The 23,213-nt window shown below is 41.6% G+C and overlaps 1 protein-coding gene across 1 annotated transcript in view; it reads left to right on the top strand.

Annotated features, from left to right (window-relative positions):
- The first annotated feature begins 7,326 nt into the window (after positions 1–7,326).
- LOC119855830 (acyl-CoA-binding domain-containing protein 6-like) overlaps positions 7,327–23,213 on the top strand; it is a 94,442-nt gene continuing 78,555 nt past the window's right edge. The window contains exons 1-6 of the mRNA XM_043515468.1: positions 7,327–7,520; positions 8,399–8,467; positions 11,903–11,975; positions 12,322–12,364; positions 15,839–15,917; positions 22,796–22,884. Coding sequence (XP_043371403.1) covers positions 8,406–8,467; positions 11,903–11,975; positions 12,322–12,364; positions 15,839–15,917; positions 22,796–22,884 — 346 coding nt within the window. The 5' untranslated portion in view covers positions 7,327–7,520; positions 8,399–8,405. The remainder of the gene's footprint in view (positions 7,521–8,398; positions 8,468–11,902; positions 11,976–12,321; positions 12,365–15,838; positions 15,918–22,795; positions 22,885–23,213) is intronic.

Genomic DNA, 23,213 nt, shown 5'->3' with positions numbered 1-23,213 from the left:
GGTGGGAAGGGGTGAGGGCTCGGGGTGGGAGTTTGGGTGCAGGGGGTGCTCAGGGCTGAGGCAGGGGGTTGGAGTGTGGGAGGAGGTGAGGGGTGCCGACTCCGGCCAGTTGGCGCTTACATCAGGCAGCTCCCAGTTGGCAGCACAGCAGGGCTAAGGCAGGCTTCCCACCTTCCCTGGCACTGCACTGCTCCTGGAAGCAGTCGCATGTCCCTGTGGCTCTTGGGGTGGGGAGCAGGGTGGGGAGTAGGGGGCTCCGCGCACTGCCCCTGGCTGCAAACATCGCCCCGCAACTCCCATTGGCCACAGTACCTGGACAACGTGAGCTGCGGACTCAAAGCTTCCAGGAGGGAGCCTGCCTTAGCCCTGCTGTGCTGCCAGACATTTAGCGCCTAAAATCTCCCAGTTTGTCTTCAGTAGACTCCGGGAGATAGAGCCTGATTCCAGGAGACTCCCGGGAAAACTGGGAGGGTTGGCAACCCTAGTGGGATGGCACCCTAATTCAAATGTGGCCCATGATGTAAACAAGTAACAATGTGAGAGCTGCTGTACAACGCCATACATCCATCCAGACACCCCAGGTAGTGACACACTTGTAGGGCAATCAAGTTAATGCTGCTTTGACATTGTAACTTTCCATTACTGGTCTCCTAAGAAAATACCAAATAGACCCTCTGCAGCATGCCTCCTGGGTTCCCAATGGCTTTCTCTGTCCACCTGTGTTTCTGCTCTCTCTCTTCCCTTAGGATCCACAACATCTCTTCCTTTCCTTTCCTGAACCTGTAAGAGGGTGTGCCCTCAGGTGGGTGAGAGAGAGAAATGGACCTTTTCTCACTAATTTTTCCGACCACCCTTCCATCCTGTTCAAGACCACCCTGTCTCTTCCAGAGAAGGTGAGGGCCATGAAACTGATCATGCTTGCATCTGACTGCTTCTCTTACTCTTAGCCATTTTTCTGAGCAACTTCAAAAAACCAACATATAAAAAAAAGAAGAAATAAATCACTGCCAAGAAAATAGTGAATGTTTGTCTTATAGGCTAAGAATGTAAGTTGAGTAATTAGGAAAGCATTAAATGCATTCTAAGTTCTTACTACTGCCATGGCTATGCCCTCCCATTTTTTACTGGCTGTACGGGTGAATGTCAGGGGGGAGGGGGCACAGAGGAGCAAATGGGGGGTGGGTTTTTTTGGGGGGGAAGCAGCAGTGTGAGGGTGGGGCATTGGGGAAGGGGTGGCATGGGGGCAGGGCTCCAGGGACAAGGCACAGCATGGGGTGGATAGGGCTATGGATTGGGCACCAGTGGCCTCCCCCACACACGTTTAGGGGGCTTCCGCTGCTCCTGCCTCCTTTAGTGTGTGTTCATTTTGTTGTGTTCTAAGTAATGGCATGAGACTTTAATAACATTAGCAATGACAGATCCAGTTCATCTCTACTAACTTCTTCTCTTTTAATCATAGATGCTATTTTAGCAATCTCTTGCCCCACTTGCCAGGATTTCACCCCTTATGTTTATTAGCACAAGAACTTCAGGGCACTTATCACTTTTGAAACTCAAGACATTTATTTAGATATGAAATTATGAGTTTAACTTTAGGCACTCTCTCTAGAAAACTTCAGCCACAGATGTCTCTGCCTTCCATTTCAGATTCATAATTTGTATTGTGTGAAGTCATTAGTATACTTCGAAATTTTCAGTATTATCATAGCCTCACTATGGACCTGATCCAATACCAACTGAAATCAATGGAAAGATTCCCATTGGCTACCTTGAGTATTTGACTAGCCCTTATGAAAATAGGACCTAAGCAATTAATTAATTTCAGAACAATAGTGTACAGTCCATTCTCTGCACTCAGTCTGGAATTTGAAGTTGTAAGGCTTTTCCCATGTCAAAATGATTTTGGTATCAGAGATTTTGGTGTGTTTTCCTGAATAATTACGGTCTATGGCTCCATCCTGCTAGGAGCTCCGCATTCTAAATGAAGTCCTGCCCCATTTAATCAATGGATATTTTGGCATTGACTTCCATGGAGCCAGGACTTCACCATCTAGTTCTAAATGTAGCACAGCACTAAAGCACATGCTTAGCATGTGCTTAAGAGCTTTTCTAGGTCAGGGTGAAAGAACTGAGTACCTTGCAGGATTGAGTCCTACCTGTTTATATATGTAAATTTTAAGTTTTCTATAGTGCTTGTAACTGTAGTGTCTAAGCTCTGCATAAGTTAGATCTGTATTGTGATGAAGTTTGTAGTGGACTTCATGAAATATTCTGCTCTTTGCTTATCCCTTCCAAAGTTTTCCAGGAAGTTCTATTTAGAAAATATAAAATCATCATTTTGGTTACAGTGGAAAAGCTTTATCACAAAGGAGAGCCTTGCAGTGTGTTCTAAAAAGTGGTTGGACTCTAGACTGGAGTCTAATCATTTTCTGGTAGCTCGTTCCTGAGTTGAGTCCCTTCCTCCAAGAACATTTTGGCTCTAGCTTCCATACACTTTGTTCTGTGTTTATTAGCTGCATTATTCTAGAGGACTACAGCACGTGATGTATTTTTGGCTGATTTTTGTTGGCCTTACAAACCTGCACTTTTGCAGACTGCCATTTTATGCTGCAGAATAATAATTATTTTTAAAGTCTCTAATCTTTATGGTTGTGAAGATAACCTTTAAAATATAAATCAATTCAGTGATGGCTAGCTAAATTTGTAGACAAGGAAGTGTGACTGCTACTAGTTCATTTCAATGCTGTGTTAACTCTATAAACTAAGATGATAATTTACATGTCTGCATTGTTAACTATTGTTGCTTAGCAAAGTGCACAAGAAAAGCAAAGAATAGTACTAAGAATCTATACAATCTTCTGTTTCAGAGTAGCAGCCGTGTTAGTCTGTATTCGCAAAAAGAAAAGGAGTACTTGTGGCACCTTAGAGACTAACAAATTTATTTGATCATAAGCTTTCTTCTATACAATCTTCTGCAAGTGATGACTTGCTTTAATGTCCCAACTGGGTGGCGCTTGGGACAGCACTAGCTCCATTTCCCCCCAGTTCAGCCTTAGAGCACAGCTGTCTTAGCAGGCCATGGATGGAGATGATATCACCGATGTACTGAACTGGCAAAAAACCACAGACTGAGAATCCACAGAGGAAGTGAAACAAATCAGTGATCTACTCAGCTTCTGTATTCAGACTCTGCTGCAACAAGTTACAATAATCCAGCCTGGACCTGATGAACATGTGGATTGCTGTGGCCCATCTTCACCCAAAAGGAATGGACAAAGTCTCCCGGCAAACTGAAGTTAGAATTAGAGATCCATCTTTTCTCTTCCATCTTGCAAGAAAAAGAGCAAGGTGAACATGGGCAATAGATATACACGTTTTCCTTGTTGAAGAAAAAAAAAAAGTATGCTACCCTCATGTATATCTACTCACCTAGGACTTAACAAAATTTATGTAATCCGAGTATATAAATGCAGGAAGTCTGTGATCTTAGTTGCTTCCACAGGGCAAGAAATATTTATTTCCTTCTCCCAACACTGATGAAGGTGCTCATAAAGCAAAAATGATCAATTTATGTACATAGCCAGTACTGATTGTATGTGTATATAGCGCCTAACACATTCTGATCCATTATTGGAGCTACCACAATGCAATAATAATAATAATAGGAAAAAATGCCTAATGTTCTTTGGCCTCCTCTGCTGGTTGCATGGAATCTCACTGGAGCATGGCCTGGATGTTAGGTGATGGAATTCAGATAAACATCTAATGCTATAAAATAGGAATGCAAGATAAGCAAAATAGCTATTGTAGGTGCATTAAGATTGTTATGAAAAACTTTGCTTTTGTATTTCCTGACTTGTGATTGTTTACAATTATAACCTTGATATTATGTGAACATAAGGGAGGTTGTTTTTGATATTTAAATGCTGAGCTTACTAAGTCTCAATAATAAATGTCATTTCCTTTATTTTTTGTGTTTAAGAATAATGAAAAAATAGGTTCATTATCTCACCTAAATTTAGTGAAATTAAATTAAATTGGGGATAAATCACTGGTCTATTTAGATATTTAAAAAAGAAAACAACTGAAAGTCTTATTTCACACAGAACTGTAAACAGGTAAAAAAAAATGCATGAGAATTAAATCTACCCCCCACTAAGATTATAATGTAGTGGGTTTTTTTGTTTGTTTGTTTTTAACCAATAATAAGACCCATTGGAAAAAAGTAATTTTATTTGATACCACCTGAGAAACGTCAAAGCTCCATTTTCAGCAAGATTCTTAAGCATTTAAGCATTCCATCTGCAGTCAGTGCATACAACTCTAATTCAGTATGAATAGTGGGAAACAAGAGCAGTATGCAGCCTTAACAATGCTAATTACCTGCATTTCCTGATCTCTAAATACACCTATCATAGCTGAGAGGTCTCTCTACTATTATCATTTGTTTCAGAGTAGCAGCCGTGTTAGTCTGTATTCGCAAAAAGAAAAGGAGTACTTGTGGCACCTTAGAGACTAACAAATTTATTAGAGCATAAGCTTTCGTGAGCTACAGCTCACTTCATCGGATGCATTTGGTGGAAAAAACAGAGGAGAGATTTATATACACACACACAGAGAACATGAAACAATGGGTTTATCATACACACTGTAAGGAGAGTGATCACTTAAGATAAGCCATCACCAACAGCACGGGGGGGGGGGGGGGGGGGGGGGGGGGGGTGGGCGGGGGTGGGGGGGGGGGGGGGGAAGGAGGAAAACCTTTCATGGTGACAAGCAGGTAGGCTAATTCCAGCAGTTAACAAGAATATCAGAGGAACAGTGGGGGGTGGGGTGGGAGGGAGAAATACCATGGGAAATATTTTTACTTTGTGTAATGACTCATCCATTCCCAGTCTCTATTCAAGCCTAAGTTAATTGTATCCAGTTTGCAAATTAATTCCAATTCAGCAGTCTCTCGTGTGAGTCTGTTTTTGAAGCTTTTTTGTTGAAGTATAGCCACTCTTAGGTCTGTGATCGAGTGACCAGAGAGATTGAAGTGTTCTCCAACTGGTTTTTGAATGTTATAATTCTTGACGTCTGATTTGTGTCCATTCATTCTTTTACGTAGAGACTGTCCAGTTTGGCCAATGTACATGGCAGAGGGGCATTGCTGGCACATGATGGCATATATCACATTGGTAGATGCGCAGGTGAACGAGCCTCTGATATCAGAGTAGCAGCCGTGTTAGTCTGTATTCTCAAAAAGAAAAGGAGTACTTGTGGCACCTTAGAGACTAACAAATTTATTAGAGCATAAGCTTTCGTGAGCTACAGCTCACTTCATCGGATGCATTTGGTGGAAAAAACAGAGTAGAGATTTATATACACACACACAGAGAACATGAAACAATGGGTTTATCATACACACTGTAAGGAGAGTGATCACTTAAGATAAGCCATCACCAACAGCAGGGGGGGGAAGGAGGAAAACCTTTCATGGTGACAAGCAGGTAGGCTAATTCCAGCAGTTAACAAGAATATCAGAGGAACAGTGGGGGGTGGGGTGGGGGGGAGAAATACCATGGGGAAATAGTTTTACTTTGTGTAATGACTCATCCATTCCCAGTCTCTATTCAAGCCTAAGTTAATTGTATCCAGTTTGCAAATTAATTCCAATTCAGCAGTCTCTCGTTGGAGTCTGTTTTTGAAGCTTTTTTGTTGAAGTATAGCCACTCTTAGGTCTGTGATCGAGTGACCAGAGAGATTGAAGTGTTCTCCAACTGGTTTTTGAATGTTATAATTCTTGACGTCTGATTTGTGTCCATTCATTCTTTTACGTAGAGACTGTCCAGTTTGGCCAATGTACATGGCAGAGGGGCATGCTGGCACATGATGGCATATATCACATTGGTAGATGCGCAGGTGAAGGAGCCTCTGATAGTGTGGCTGATGTGATTAGGCCCTATGATGGTATCCCCTGAATAGATATGTGGACAGAGTTGGCAACGGGCTTTGTTGCAAGGATAGGTTCCTGGGTTAGTGGTTCTGTTGTGTGGTGTGTGGTTGCTGGTGAGTATTTGCTTCAGATTGGGGGGCTGTCTGTAAGCAAGGACTGGTCTATCTCCCAAGATCTGAGAGAGCGATGGCTCGTCCTTCAGGATAGGTTGTAGATCCTTGATGATGCGTTGGAGGGGTTTTAGTTGGGGGCTGAAGGTGATGGCTAGTGGCGTTCTGTTGTTTTCTTTGTTGAACACTTCAATCTCTCTGGTCACTCGATCACAGACCTAAGAGTGGCTATACTTCAACAAAAAAGCTTCAAAAACAGACTCCAACGAGAGACTGCTGAATTGGAATTAATTTGCAAACTGGATACAATTAACTTAGGCTTGAATAGAGACTGGGAATGGATGAGTCATTACACAAAGTAAAACTATTTCCCCATGGTATTTCTCCCTCCCACCCCACCCCCCACTGTTCCTCTGATATTCTTGTTAACTGCTGGAATTAGCCTACCTGCTTGTCACCATGGAAGGTTTTCCTCCTTTCCCCCCCCTGCTGTGGGTGATGGCTTATCTTAAGTGATCACTCTCCTTACAGTGTGTATGATAAACCCATTGTTTCATGTTCTCTGTGTGTGTGTATATAAATCTCTCCTCTGTTTTTTTCCACCAAATGCATCCAGTGAAGTGAGCTGTAGCTCATGAAAGCTTATGCTCTAATAAATTTGTTAGTCTCTAAGGTGCCACAAGTACTCCTTTTCTTTTTACTATTATCATTATTTATCTAACATGCTTAACAATCAAAGAACTCCCAAATTGCCAATCTCCTTCATATAGAGGAAAGCAATGGAATGGTTGTGTATATTGGAGAATTAATTTCTACTGCAACAATGAAACAGGATTTTATTTTTAATTTTGTGGTCTGGAATGACTTCAGTAAAAATCATAGTCACATATCAAAACAGCAACCAATGTACCATGCAATTCATTTTCAGTGAACATGGACCGAGTGAAACTGCTTCTAATTTAGTAGAATGAAAGTCCCAAAGTTTCAATGTATTACAATTTCATTTATACTGAAACTCTGTTTATAGGTCCAGATCTTTTCTCTTTTACTCAGGAGTTCAAGATTTGGTGGTAGACTTATTTTACCATGACCGGTTTCTACTGTTTTATAAGGTACCTCAGACAAATTACTCTAATAATAAACAAAGAGCATAGTCTTTGTTAAATTAACCAAATTAAAAAAAAAAATCAGCTGCTGACTGCAACTCTGATGGTTCATGAATGCAGCATCTGTAAAGTATCTTTTTAACCTACAATGTGTTTCAGTAACCCGGAAATAAGGCTGCATCAGATAAATAACGTAAAGGTGTGCACGGCTCTCTGTGTACCTTTGTGTCATAGCAACTGCCATCAATGTAGGTAAAGAATGAACTGGAGCTGAATAAATTAGACGAGAGATTAATTTCTAGCAGCGTACTTAACCTACAGAACAGTCATTATCTCCTACACGAGTGCAAGAAACACACACAACAGGTGAGTGAAATATGGAGTGGCTGATAAGTAGAAGAACAACAAAAGAGGAGTATACTTCTGACTCATTCATTGTCAGTATTTAAACTTTTTCTCATGTTAAGTAGAGCTTTTTAGTTTGGAAAACCTATCAGAAATGCTATGCAGTATATGAAATACCATTAACAAGTTGTGGCAAATTGCCAGCACTACTTCAATGGGTCGTGCTCTTTCTATTCTTGGGGAGGGTTCAGGGCATCGTTTCTCACCTGAACTGGGATATTAACTGCCCCACTAGTGTCCTAGAAGAGGGGAGTGGAGCAGGAGGGACCCAGGTCTGCTCTCTATTCCAGGTCCCAGCTCAGGAACCCTAGGAATAGCAGTAAACCGCTTGAACCAGTTCCTTTCCCTAGGCTACTTCCCTCTCCTGCCCTTCAGCTTGTGGGGCTTCCTGCCCTCCCTCTGCACAAATCAGGTGTCCCTTTACCTAGGGTCTTGGTTTTCTTAGCCCACCACAGCACTTCTCCAGATTCTCCTCTGCTTCCCTCCAAACTGCTCCTTGCTCCAACACCAATCCACTCTATTTCAACTCCTTCCCTTGTCTGATTGAAGCAGGGGGGTTTTATCCGATGACTGGCTTCAAGTGCTTTAATTGGCTTCAGGTGCTTTAATTAATCTATAGCAAACTTTCTTCCCTCTACAGGGAATAAGGCTCCCTTCTAACACTCTCGTGCTGCCCTCTGGCCATGCTGTATCACAAAATATTACATATAACTGATTAATAAAGAAATACTGGCTACTGGTTTTCTTTTAAATCTGTTCTTTTTAAACACCTGTACAAAATCAAGAACATTCATACATTTTGGAATTTTCTTGCTGACTATATATATTTTTCTGAATAGTTCAAAGATGGCATTAGCAAGTGGACATTGGATTAGAAAAGAGGTAATTGGAGACTCTCCAAGCCCTAGGTATGTTATAAGTAATAACGTACTATTGTCTATCAGTCTCCTTCAAATAATGTGTTTTCTGTTTTACTTTTATACAGTAAAAGTGTGAGCTGGATTTAGTTCATGTTGTTGCACCTAATTTGGCCTATGAATAAGAAAATCAACTGTTATTCAAACAGTGTTTTACATTGTCTATCTGCCCTTACAGCTTAACATTAATTAAAAATCACATATCTTTCAGATGAAATATAAAACTGAAATTCTGATCACTTGTAATTACATAAGATTCCATAATAAATTTTTTGCGGGGTTGGCAAACTTTTTGGCTCGAGGGCCACATTGGGGAATAGAAATTGTATGGCGGGTCATGAATGCTCACAAAATTGGGGTTAGGGTACGGGAGGGGTGAAGGCTCTGGTTGGGGGTGTGGGCTCTGAGGTGGTGCTGGGGATGAGGAGGTTGGGCTGTAGGAGTGTGCTCTGGGTTGGGACTTAAGGGTTTGGAGGGAAGGAGGGGGATCAGGGCTGGGGCAGGGGTGCAGGAAAGGGTGCAGGTTTTGGCTGGGGATGCGAGCTCTGGGGTGGTGCTGGGGATGAGAGGTTGGGGTGCAGGAGGGTGCTCCGGGCTGGGACAGGGGGTTGGGGCATGGGGAAAGGCTCAGGGGTGCAGACTCTGAGCGGCGCTTACCTCAAGCGGCTCCTGGAAGCAGTGGCATGTTCCTTCTCTGGCTCCTATGCGGATGTGCAGCCAGGCAGCTCTGCACGCTGCCCCATCCACAGGCACTGCCCCTGCAGCTCCCATTGGTGCACTGGAGGGGGCCATTGGAGCACGTAGGAGCCGGATCAGGGCCATGCCATGGCTTCTGGGAGCTGAATGGTGTGGCCCCCAACGCTGCACCCCAGCTAGAGCGCCAGAGTGGGGCCATGGTATGGCCCCTGACCCTGCGCCCTGGCTGGAGGGGGGCCAAGCCACATGGTGCGGCTCCCAACCCAGCGCCCCAGCCAGAGCGGGGCCGAGCCACGTGGTGCGGCCCTGACCCAGCACCCCAGCCAGAGTGCCAGAATGGGGCCGAGCCATGTGGTCCGGCTCCTGACCTCGCTCCACAATGGGAGCTCATGGGCTGCCTTAAAACAGCTTGCGGACTGAATCCAGTCTGCAGCCTGTAGTTTGCCTACCCCTGCGCTAGTCAGTATTATACAAGCAGTTTGTAAAGTGCTTTGGGATCTTGCCAAATAAGGGTTGTATACACAAGGTAATTCTGATGATGATGATTATTATTTCACTTCACTCATTATGACAGAGAACCTTAGCTATCTATTGCTCACTGAAGAAAACTCTAATTTTTTATTTTTTTTTAGCTATTATAGATATCAGAGTACTTTTATTTACCTCCTAAAATTTAAAAAAGTTCATGGTGTTAAGCAGATGTGCTTATTATATTTGAAAATTTGCGTATATTTTAGTAGTTTAAATATCCATATGCACCTTAGGATCTGTGTGTGCAAATGTGTTTACAGGAGTAGGCCTATAGTTTTTAAAGTGGCAAGTGCTATTCCAGCAGAAACTGGGAGGGAACCACTCCTTACCAACCATTAATTTGTTTGAAAAAATATTAATGGGATATATCAAGTCTAGATAAAAGTAGAGATAAGTAGGGGTATTGTAAAAAGGAGCTTCTTTAATGGGGGGCGGGGAAAGAGTTTATGGACAGAATATATAAAATGAATTCTTTTCTTGACGCTAATGGTCCATCACATCATTTATTGATTTAATAAATCTAAACACACAGGCACTTGGTGATATTTTTTTTAATTTACTGAAATTCTGTAAATACTTTTGTTGGTCATTAATTTTATACCCTTTGTACTTGGATACTTAATCACAGCTGAAGCTGTGCTGGGACATTCTTCATTTGAACAATTCATCTCTGGAAAACAACTATGTCCCAGGGCTTGTTAACTAAAAGGACACACTGGTGATAATAATCTAAAGGATTTTTTTATTTCCACTTCTCATCTGCTACAGTGGCCAGTGCTGCTTCATGTGTTTGAAATGCCAATATTCCAGTCACGCAGCAGAATATGCTTTCTTCTATTTTTGACAATCAGGTTCTCTGTTTACAGTTCTCTCTCCTGGATTCCTTAATACCAGAGAAACTTTGCTCATATTAGTTTCAGTTATTCCTTGACATTAGACAGCCCATGGAATAAAACAGTCCTAAGAGCAAGCTATATCTAGGTGTGACTAAATAAGACTGAAAAAATTACAAAGAGCTTCTCATGTCACTAGCAAAGCCCTGTGGAGATATTTCTGGAAGTGCTAAGCCAACCACTAGTATTATCTGCAATGGGGGAGAAAAGGAAGAGGTAGATTGAACACCAATGCTCCCCTAAAGTGGAGATGGAGAGGGGGATGGAAGACACGCTGCTTCTGTGTGAGAAGGGCTTTTGTCTTCCCTTGAGAGCTACCAAATTAGGAAATCTCTAGGTGTCTAAAGAATCATTTCTGACAAGAAATGAGAGGATCATAGGAGTATCAGAAGACCTTGGGGATGTGGGCTTCAAACTATTAAAAGAAACACACAGTATTGGTTTCTAAACAGCTAGCTCAGTGGTGGGCAACCTGCAGCCCAAGGGCTGCATACGGCCCATCAGGGTAATCTGATTATGGGCCATGAGACATTTTACTAACGTTGATCGCCTGCAGGCACGGCCCCCCACAGCTCTCAGTAGCCACGGTTCTCTGTTCCTGGCCACTGGGAGCTACGGGGGGTGGTGCCTTCAGACGGTCAACGTCAGCAAAATTTCTCACGGCCTGAAATCAAATTACTCTGATAGGCCGCATGTGGCCCGCAGGCTGCCCACTACTGATCTAGTACAAACTTTTTGCCCTAAACTTCAAAGGCATCTGCAGTTTACTCCACTTATCCATCCTATTATTTTGTTGTGAGGTTGACCCCTGTCCTCACTCTGCCAATGAGGACAGCCTCAGTAGTTTGTATCTCCCAGAATCAATTTCAGGCTCTCTCCCTTACTGTTACTTGTGTGTAGGAAAAGCCTCCACCTTCAGGTTCCTCCTTAAAACTCACCTCTGCTGCTATGCATACAGAAAAATAGCACTGGATAATGGGTAGGCAGGTGGCAAGTTGTGATTCCTGCTACTGATTGGCTATGAATTGTGCCCTATGCTTATCTGAACTGACATCCTAATATTTGATAGCCCATCCTCTTCCTCCTCCCTTCCCTGACTGTATGTAATTTAGGCAATAAACACTTTGGAACACTGATTCTTGTACAGTGTCTAGCACAATCAAGTCCTGACATGGCTGAGATTTCTTGTTGTTACCACAATATAAATGGCAAATAATCATAATGAACAGCCTTGAGAGAAGAAAAAAATATTGCACAGTCATGTCAACGACTCAGGTTATTCACCGTTGTTCTGCTTCATTTTTAGGCATGGACATGCATTGACAATGGCAGGCAACATAGCATTTGTATTTGGAGGCTGTTCCATTTATAATACCTTTGTAAGTATAGCTGGGTATCCTTGCCATAATTTATTGAACTGTTAACACTGAGCAATTTGCGGTAGAACTGTATTCAATGACAACATTTTTATTTTAAATCTACTTTTACTGTTTGTTGTTCTGAGTTCAGAAATGTTTACTTAAGAATCGTTGCAGAAGCATTCCATCTATTGTGTGCTGTGATGTATTTCAGTACTACACCCACTGCTCCCTGGTAACAATCTGTGTATTATTCTTGTACCAGTCACTGTTTAATTAAAAGGGTTTTCCCTACTTTGGTGGCATTATTAATGTCCTGAAAATAAATATATCAACTTCAATTTCTCTCTCTGTCTCTTTCCCTCAGGATGATCAGCAAACATATTTCAATGACTTCCACATGTTGACAAGTGAGATATTATTCATCTTTTATGGCAGGCAAAATACTCATAGGTTTATTCCTCTTTTTTGGCATTGCACATATTTCACTGCGATAGGATGATTATTTGTAATACATATAACGTGTTATCACCATAGAAATAGTGAAGGGTTACTGAAAAAAGCAGTGAGACCAAGACTAAAATTGCTAAACAATAGTTTACAAATTATTTCAGGTTTTCTTCCTGTTCTGCTAGGTTTGAATAGATGTACTGAAACAAAAGCTGCATAATCATAATTCTCCATGGAATTCAATGTACTTAATATGATCAACCAACGTCTCCTCACTTAGCGAGTTACCAAGATATCTTGTTTAGATATATTTCACAATCTATTTGCTGATCTGCTGTGATTAATTATTTCTTTGTATTTCTGGAGCAATGATATTAGTATAAATGCTCCTGCCAAATTACTAGCGCCCAGAATGCCCAAATTCGTGAAAAGAAAAGGAGTACTTGTGGCACCTTAGAGACTAACAAATTTATTAGAGCATAAGCTTTCGTGAGCTACAGCTCACTTCATCGGATGCATTTGGTGGAAAAAACAGAGGGGAGATTGATATACACACAGAGAGAACATGAAACAATGGGTTTATCATACACACTGTAAGGAGAGTGATCACTTAAGATAAGCCATCACCAGCAGCGGGGGGGGGGGGGGGAGGAGGAAAACCTTTCATGGTGACAAGCAAGGTAGGCTATTTCCAGCAGTTAACAAGAATATCTGAGGAACAGTGGGGGGTGGGGTGGGGTGGGGTGGGGGGGAAGAATTAACATGGGAAAATAGGCTTGAATAGAGACTGGGAATGGATGAGTCATTACACAAAGTAAACCTAAGTTAATTGTATCCAGTTTGCAAATTAATTCCAATTCAGCAGTCTCTCGTTGGAGTCTGGTTTTGAAGCTTTTTTGTTGAAGGATAGCCACTCTTAGGTCTGTAATCGAGTGACCAGAGAGATTGAAGTGTTCTCCAACTGGTTTTTGAATGTTATAATTCTTGACGTCTGATTTGTGTCCATTCTTTCTTTTACGTAGAGACTGTCCAGTTTGGCCAATGTACATGGCAGAGGGGCATTGCTGGCACATGATGGCATATATCACATTAGTAGATGCGCAGGTGAACGAGCCTCTGATAGTGTGGCTGATGTGGCTAGGCCCTATGATGGTATCCCCTGAATAGATATGTGGACAGAGTTGGCAACGGGCTTTGTTGCAAGGATAGGTTCCTGGGTTAGTGGTTCTGTTGTGTGGTGTGTGGTTGCTGGTGAGTATTTGCTTCAGATTTGGGGGGCTGTCTGTCAGCAAGGACTGGCCTGTCTCCCAAGATCTGTGAGAGTGATGGGTCGTCCTTCAGGATAGGTTGTAGATCCTTGATGATGCGTTGGAGAGGTTTTAGTTGGGGGCTGAAGGTGATGGCTAGTGGCGTTCTGTTATTTTCTTTGTTGGGCCTGTCCTGTAGTAGGTGACTTCTGGGTACTCTTCTGGCTCTGTCAATCTGTTTCTTCACTTCAGCAGGTGGGTATTGTAGTTGTAGGAATGCATGATAGAGATCTTGTCGATGTTTGTCTCTGTCTGAGGGGTTGGAGCAAATGCGGTTATATCTTAGAGCTTGGCTGTAGACAATGGATCGTGTGGTATGATCTGGATGAAAGCTAGAGGCATGTAGGTAGGAATAGCGGTCAGTAGGTTTCCGATATAGGGTGGTGTTTATGTGACCATCGCTTATTAGCACCGTAGTGTCCAGGAAGTGGATCTCATGTGTGGACTGGTCCAGGCTGAGGTTGATGGTGGGATGGAAATTGTTGAAATCATGGTGGAATTCCTCAAGAGCTTCTTTTCCATGGGTCCAGATGATGAAGATGTCATCAATGTAGCGCAAGTAGAGTAGGGGCATTAGGGGACGAGAGCTGAGGAAGCTTTGTTCTAAGTCAGCCATAAAAATGTTGGCATACATTGGGCCATGCGGGTACCCATCGCAGTGCCGCTGATTTGAAGGTATACATTGTCCCCAAATGTGAAATAGTTATGGGTGAGGACAAAGTCACGAAGTTCAGCCACCAGGTTAGCCGTGACATTATCGGGGATACTGTTCCTGACGGCTTGTAGCCCATCTTTGTGTGGAATGTTGGAGTAGAGGGCTTCTACATCCATAGTGGCTAGGATGGTGTTTTTAGGAAGATCACCAATGGACTGTAGTTTCCTCAGGAAGTCAGTGGTGTCTCAAAGATAGCTGGGAGTGCTGGTAACATAGGGCGTGAGGAGGGAGTCTACATAGCCAGACAATCCTGCTGTCAGGGTGCCAATGCCTGAGATGATGGGGCATCCAGGATTTCCAGGTTTATGGATCTTGGGTAGGAGATAGAATACCCCAGGTCGGGGTTCTAGGGGTGTGTCTGTGCAGATTTGTTCTTGTGCTTTTTCAGGGAATTTCTTGAGCAAATGCTGTAGTTTCTTTTGGTAACTCTCAGTGGGATCAGAGGGTAATGGCTTGTAGAAAGTGGTGTTGGAGAGCTGCCTAGTGCCTCTTGTTCATACTCCGACCTATTCATGATGATGACAGCACCTCCTTTGTCAGCCTTTTTGATTATGATGTCAGAGTTGTTTCTGAGGCTGTGGATGGCACTGTGTTCTGCATGGCTGAGGTTATGGGGCAAGCGATGCTGCTATTCCACAATTTCAGCTCGTGCACGTCGGTGGAAGCACTCTATGTAGAAGTCCAGGCTGCTGTTTCGACCTTCAGGAGGAGTCCACCCAGAATCCTTCTTTTTGTAGTGTTGGTAGGAAGGTCTCTGTGGGTTAACATGTTGGTCAGAGGTGTGTTGGAAATATTCCTTGAGTCGGAGATGTCGAAAATAGGATTCTAGGTCACCACAGAACTGTATCATGTTTGTGGGGGTGGAGGGGCAAAAGGAGAGGCCCCGAGATAGGACAGATTCTTCTGCTGGGCTAAGAGTATAGTTGGATAGATTAACAATATTGCTGGGTGGGTACTGTTGTGGCCCCTTGTGGCATGTAGTAGTTTAGATAGCTTAGTGTCCTTTTTCTTAAGTTTATCAGCTTGAGACACATATTTCTTGCAGCCAGACATATTGCAACGGTAATGAGTTTGTCTTGGAAGGACAAAGAGAAAGGGCAAGGGACTAGTAGGTCAAAGTTTTCTTCTTGCAGCTAGTTGACACTCCGTGGCTCACAATGGGAATCAGTTTCACCGGAAGCAGTACAATCTTTTTCTCAAATAAAAATAAAAAGATTGCAGGAAGAATAAGGAAAGTCTATGAAGTTATTTTTAAAACTGTACTAGTTCTAAATGCACATTATGAGAGAATCTTATTGAGAATTTGAAGCATAACACTCCTTTTCAAACTTACTTTTCAGTGTGTTTATCTAATTATGTTTTATAGAATGATACTGATTTTAATAATCAAACATATCCTTATTTATCAACAGTTACTCTTACTGATTTGACTTGGGAAAGGATACCTCATGATGGACATATTCCTTGTGCCAGAGAAGGTCATACACTTTGGTAAGCAAAGAATTCAGAAAGTTTCCTGCCATAGTTTGATAAATCTTTAGGTCATTCTCTCACACTTCCTCATTGTTATTTGGACAACATTTTGTTCACTTAAGTAGTGAACCCTTGTAGTATTAGTCCACATGCTAATCAGCAACTTTTGAAAATTAAATCACGTAAGGAAAAATCAAATCTTTTCATTTCAGGAGAATTGCTAAGAAGCCTGAATTCTGGTGGTAACTTAAAAATTGGAGATCATGTTCAACAATTATTAGAATAAAAAACTAAATGTGTTGTTATAGACATCTGTCTTTTTCTGTAGACAAAGCTCCCAGAATTCACAACTGGATATAGCATCAAGCAATGCAAAAAATCATGAAGAATTAAATAAGGATACACCATTAAAGAAATGAAAATAAATAATAAAAGCTAGTAGTGGCAACAGAAGAATTTACTTATAAGTAAATATATCGGTAACATTTTGGATTGTTCAAGTGCCTAAAAGTTGTGGATTGCAACTATTGCAGGCCAGACTATTTAGAGGAAAGTTTTCTTAATTCTGCATTCCACAGCTGCAGGATATGGAAGATTTCCCATGCTTGATTAGCTGTTGTTGTGGCAAATTTCAGCTTGATTGGACTGTAGTTTTTCTTCAGAGGTTCATCAAAAAATTCCTTGATATTCAAAAGTTTATGGTTGTGCACAAGATTCACCCATAGGAAAGTAAAGTGTTCACCCTTAGAAATGTGTGTTTCACATTCCTATTTGATAACTATCAAATTAGATAGTAATTATGCCAGATTATGCCTTCCTGCCAGAGCCTTTCCTCAGTGCATGTAGCTATACACCGCAACGTGGACAATCCATCTTTTCACTGTGGCGTGTGGCTACACACGGCCACAAGTGTCATAGCCTAAATAGTATATAAGAGATTTTGGCAGATGATTCATTTGATCACAGATAAATGCCATTTTAAAAAACTTTAAAGGTGACATTGCTAATGAATAGCCAGACTTACTGTTGATTCTTAGAGAAGAAAGGCATGAAAAGTTTTGTAGCATACAGACATTTTTAAAGATTATTTTTGAGATCATAAATTTTAAATGGTAACAATCACTTGGGTTCCAGTGTACTCCTCTGCTATTTGGTGTGAATGGGAGCAAAACCGCAGAAATCTCATGTGGTTGAAAAGGAGGCTATGGGAAAGGCAATTGCATAGTAGCATTTTGCCCTACAGGGTAGCCAGCAGCAGCCACTGCATGACCATTTTAGGAAACCACTTTATACGACAATTCCATCTTTCAATACACAGAAAGAACTAAAGAGGTTGAGTTAATGTTGCTGGGAGCAGCATTATTTCTAGCTGTATACTCCGGTCACCCAACAGGAGAAATCATTCAGTGCAGGCACTGACCAAGACACTATGAATTCCATATTTCTTTAATAATTAACACATAGGCAAAAATTTTCAAACATGCGTGCCTTAAGGTAGGCTCCTAGATAAGAGCGGCCTGATTTTCAGAGGTGCTGAGCAACAGCAGCTCCCATTGACATCACTTGTGTTCCCAAGAAAAAATGGTTGTTCAATGACCTGCACTTCTCTTGACTTTAAGAGACGCTGTAGGTGCTCAGCAAGTATCAAGATAAGGCCTTTGTTTTTAGCCTAATTTTAGGCACCAAGTTTAAAAAATTTGGACACAGTATCTCTGTAAAATAAGGGACGGATATCCTGAACATTGTTTTTATTGATTAAATTTAAGTGATAGCTAGCAACCGTAGACCCACATACCATTTGGCTAAGTTATTTAAGAATGAGGACATGAGGGATCACTCAGTACTTCAATATCAAGAATCATACTGAGCATAGAAATGTAGGGTTGAAAGGGACCTTGAGAGGTCATCTAGTCCAGTCCCCTCTTTTGAGGCAGAACCAAGTATACCAGGAATGGCCAACCTGTGGCTCCGGAGCCACATGTGGCTCTTCAGAAGTTAATATATGGCTCCTTATATAGGCACCGACTCCAGGGCTGGAGCTACAGGCACCAACTTTCCAATGTGCTGGGGGGTGCTCACTGCTCAACTCCTGGCTTTGCCACAGGCCTTGCCCCCACTCCACCCCTTCCCACCCCCTCCCCTGAGCCTGCCATGACCTTGCTCTTCCCTCTTACCCCCAGAGCCTCCTGCATGCCACGAAACAGCTGATTGGGAGGTGCAGGGAGGGAGGGAGAGGCACTGATCAGCAGGGCTACCGGTGGGTGGGAGGTGCTGGGAGCAGGGAGCTGATGGGGGGCTGTTGACGTATTACTGTGGCTCTTTGGCAATGTACATTGGTAAATTCTGGCTCCTTCTCAGGTTCAGGTTGGCCACTCCTGAAGTATACATTGACCATCCCTGACTAGGATTGCCAACTTCGTAATATTTTAAAAATGAATATTCCAGCAGGAGTGCCGGAACCTCCCCCGCCCCCACCTCCACCCTGCGTCTTCCCCGAGGCCTTGCCCCCTGTTTGCTCCTCTTCCCCCCTATTCCCCATCACTTGCTGCTCTTCCCCACCCCGGCTTGTGTCATGAGGTACTTGCCTGTGGAACCAGGGCTGGGAGCTGCAGACACCCAATGCAGGTAGGAGGCGGCCCCAACTGAGTAGGGGATGACGCGGGTGACGACTTGGTGCCTCTCTGCCTCCCCTGCCCTCAATAACCAGACTTTGGGTGTCTGGTCAATAGATACCAGCAATTTCCCTCACAGCTAGATTTCCACTTCAGTCATTCTTGGATTCCCTGTTGTGTGATTATTTGGCTCTCTTATATATTCCTTTATAATTTGTTTTAAGATAGTGAGCCCCAAACTCTTTTTTTGGTGGGGGGGATCTCTGAGGGGATTAAAGGAACAAAACAGCCTCAAAGAAAGAGGGAGTGGCAGCTCAGTGACATTCTTCTGTCCTCTGAGTGAGCCCAAAACTCTCAATGGAGCTCCTTCCCACATACATATTTGGGGATGACATGGGGCAGAAAGAGAGATCAGCTACTTTGCACAGCATGTTCCCCTTAATTACTGGCAGATTCCCATGTGAAAATTCACAGGGTACTTAAATACTGGACAGACCAATATTAACTCTTTCCTGGGCCTTCTAGGCCCCTCAAAGAATAGGTAAAGCAAATAGGTGGGTTGAGCCAATGGTAACCTTGGTTCTGAGAGAGGATGGGCCATCACAAACACAGTCTGGCTCAGTAATCGCATGGAGGGTGTCCAAGGGTGGCCTGGTCTGTGGCAGCAGACTCCGAAAATAAAGGAAAAAATGCCCAGAATATATTTTAAACTGTCCTTTTGAGGATCCAAACTCCAGTTAGAAATGTTCTACTTAAAGGAGCTTGCCTGTTTCTGGAGAAGGAAACCCAGGATTCCATCAGTTGTGGGATGTTTGGAAAGAGTCCACTGCAAAGACTCTAGCAGGCTCCTTTGAGGTCTTATAAGGAGATTAAAAAAAAATCAAACAGCCTTATCTGCAGCCCTCTCCAAGTAGAGATAGAGCACACTGCTGTCCAAATAGAAGTAGCTCTGATTCTTTTCCTCCCGAGACTGTTTAAATAGCTGCCTTGCTGAATCCAGGTGGAGATTCTCTCTCTTCATTTGACAGGTTTCAGAGTAGCAGCCATGTTAGTCTGTATTCGCAAAAAGAAAAGGAGTACTTGTGGCACCTTAGAGACTAACAAATTTATTAGAGCATAAGCTTTCGTGAGCTACAGCTCACTTCATCCACCAAATGCATCCGATGAAGTGAGCTGTAGCTCACGAAAGCTTATGCTCTAATAAATTTGTTAGTCTCTAAGGTGCCACAAGTACTCCTTTTCTCTCTTCATTGGCAGGCAAAACAGGTTGTGTGAGCTTTTTCCCCTTTCCCTGTAGGAAATTAACCCCTTCCCTCACTGCTGTAGTGTGACATATGTACAACCAGTCCCAGAGGAGCTCAGTGATGTGCCTCCTGGATGCCAGCACAAGGATTTATGAGATTGGACCCTGAGTTCCCTGCAGCTGGGTCAGATTTGCAGGCTGCACCCCATGTCCCTCCCCAAAGCCACAAACCCCTCCTCCCTGAGAGAAGAGCAAAGCACTAACTCCAGGTTCTAACTCATGAGCATATCTGGCATATCTCCATCATTAACTTCAGTGCCAATTTACAACAGTGGAGGATGTGGCCCATGGATTTTTTTTAGTTATTTTTCCTATCCTGTGTTTTTTCTCCAGGAGAGGAACCCCATACCAGGCACTAACAATATTTTCTTTCTTCTATTTGGAGCTCATCAGTACATCCTGTAGAGGAATCACATCAAGAGTGTGGTAGGGGAGATCCCAGGCTGTTTACATTAGACAAATTTGCACTGGTATAACTACATCAATGTACACTGGTGCAAGTCCCTAAAGTGAACATGCTGCACAGATGTGAAACAGAGTTTTCACCAGTGCAAATTCTCTGATATAGATAGGGTCCTAATCTCAATGCCTGACACTTACGTAAATGTACATCAGTAGAGCAAACTACACTTTAGTACAGAAAACAATCTCATTCAAATAAAAATCTGGTATCTAAGAAGTAGAAACTTGCCATATAAAACATTCCACAGGAAAACTCTATCTGATCACATTTGTTAATCATTTTGGAATCACTTGTAAGGATCTTTAACATTATCCCTGACTTATTGCATTGCCTTTCGAATAGGCTATCAATGTACCTTGCCCATAGAGAGACCATATTAATGCACCACAGAAAAAAAATCATTCTCAGAGAAAAATGGAAGTTTTATCCTCTAAAAAATAATAATTCAGGACACTCTGCCCTTCTGAGAATGTCAAAGCTCTTTACAACATCAGTTAATTAAAACTCACAACATCTTTATGGAGTAGATTAGTATTATCCCCCTTTTTACAGATAAAAGTCCTTGTGCCTCACTCTCATTAAGTGTTTTGATAAATCTGTGACTGAGTCAGGAATAGGGTTTAGGAGACTTGCCCCTGAGCACCTTCTTTTGTACCACATTCCCTCCTTTATTCTTTCAGTCTATGTGTATTTATTTATTTGTCATCACAATATACTTGCAATTTGGGAGTTTGTAGTAAACAAGTACAATTTGCCTTTTCAGAAATGTTTTATTTTGTTGGTTTGGAACTCACTTAATGTGACACGTACAGTACTACAAACAGACAGAATTCCTGAGAGACGAACAATTGTATGGCAAGGAGTCCTCAGTGATAAGAGACAAGTGGAAGTCTGGCTGTGAAGAAAATAACTGACTTCACTTTATTTTAAAATGGTCTCTACTTGAGGCTTACATTTATAATCTCTAACTTCCATAACATGGCCCCATGTGGGCCATAACAGTGGACTCTTTAAGTTTGTCTGCTCCTGCAAGGTAAATAAACACTAATGTGCAAGATACAAAAGACTTGTGATTTGGCTTACATTAATTAAGCCTGCTGTTCTGAAATACTGTAATTATCCAGCTTCTTGGCTCAAGAAATCTAGATTTTCATAATAACATCCATTAATTCATCTTCATGTAAGTGAAATTTGTTAGGGATACTGGAATGCATTGGATGTTAAATACTGCCTTGTTTTCCAGGAACGATAATGAATCATTATAACAAGGTTGTATCCATACTTTAAGCCAATAAGTGACATGTATGTCTACAAAAAGTGCTGCTTAGCTGGAACAACTTACATAGAACAGTTGGGAGTATGCAATAGGTAGATAAAAGTGCAGCACAAAATCCTTCTTTAGCAAAACCAACACTGCAGAAATAACCACTGACTAAAAAGAAATAATTTGCACTTTATTAACATCTTTTATCAAAGCATTATATCTCAAAAGCACTTCAAAACATTAACTATGAAGCACTGGTGTCAATAAGATGATATATGATATTTATTTGCTGCCACTTTCAGTTCCCATTAATATTAATACAATGTAAAAAAATAGAAGGAAATTGAGGCTAGAATACAAAAGCTCACATTAGGCAAATTTGAGAAAGAGACCATTTTAAAAGGTACCATTTTAACAGTGATGATTAATTAAATTTCAAATTATTGCATCAATGTGCTTTTGCTTTCCAGGTTTTTAATTTATAGATGAATTTGGTTTAAATACATAGACATGTTTCCATTTTTGGGTAAAAGGGTACTGCCAACTATTTTCCTCAATTAAAAAAATACAATTCATTTTTGTAATGCTTTCTTAGAAACTTGAAAATAAAATGTATTTCCTTGTTTGTCATGGCATCAGCAGGAATGTGCAAAGCTCTAGAAATATTTGCTAACTGACAGCTTTTGCAGAATAGCAGGGGGTATCCACACTTCGTTATTAGATATATCATGAAGCCAAAACAACACTGAATATTTTAGTTACTCAGTGATGGAGTGGGAAGAACTTTTTACTATATTCTTGGAATCAGAGGACATCTTTTTCTATAATAGTTTTAAAGTCTGTGGACCTAAACAACTTGACATTGTACCTTTTAGTAAATCTAAACAAACAGCGTAGACACTGGTTTCAGAGTAGCAGCCGTGTTAGTCTGTATTCGCAAAAAAAAAGGAGTACTCACTCTCGATGAAGTGAGCTGTAACTCACGAAAGCTTATGCTCTAATAAATGTGTTAGTCTCTAAGGTGTCACAAGTACTCCTTTTCTTTTTAGCGTAGACACTATTAGTGGGGAGGTAAAAACTTTAACCGGAATCCAGATAAAATTTTATTGCAGCTGGATACAAAATACAGTTTATATATGTGCATTGCTAACAGGAATGAATCAAGAAATGTAATGGGTTTTCTATATAAATCACTTTTAATAATTCAAGATATGTTTTATGAACCAATTGTAAAATCATTATTTTTCATTACAGTGTAGTAAGAGGGAAGATATATTTATTTGGAGGGTGTTCAACCCAGGATGCTAAAGAATGTCTTCCAGGAGTCTACAGCTTTAATCTTAGTGAGTAAAAATATAAGATTACATTTTGTGCTATTTATAGTTCACTAAGGTAATGACAAGTGTAAGGGACCATTATTCAAATTAAAACAATATGCTGCTTTCATTATGAAAACTTGCAATGATTATTTTAATGTATTAATAATCAAGACCGCCCCACATATGACTCCTAACACCTTTACCCTCCTTCAAAAATGGCATCCTTATCTTTTGTATGGAAAAGACTATGCTCTCTGCAGATTGAGAGCTGTAATTATCTGAGAATGAGAGGTTTTAGAAGATGAAACCTAAACAAAATATGCTTTAGAATCTGCATTTATAGTGCATCTGTT

This window comes from Dermochelys coriacea, chromosome 5, assembly GCF_009764565.3.
Source record: "Dermochelys coriacea isolate rDerCor1 chromosome 5, rDerCor1.pri.v4, whole genome shotgun sequence".
NCBI classification, from domain to species: Eukaryota; Metazoa; Chordata; order Testudines; family Dermochelyidae; genus Dermochelys; species Dermochelys coriacea.
Note: the sequence above shows the minus strand (reverse complement) of the source record. Positions and strands in the feature narration are given on the sequence as shown.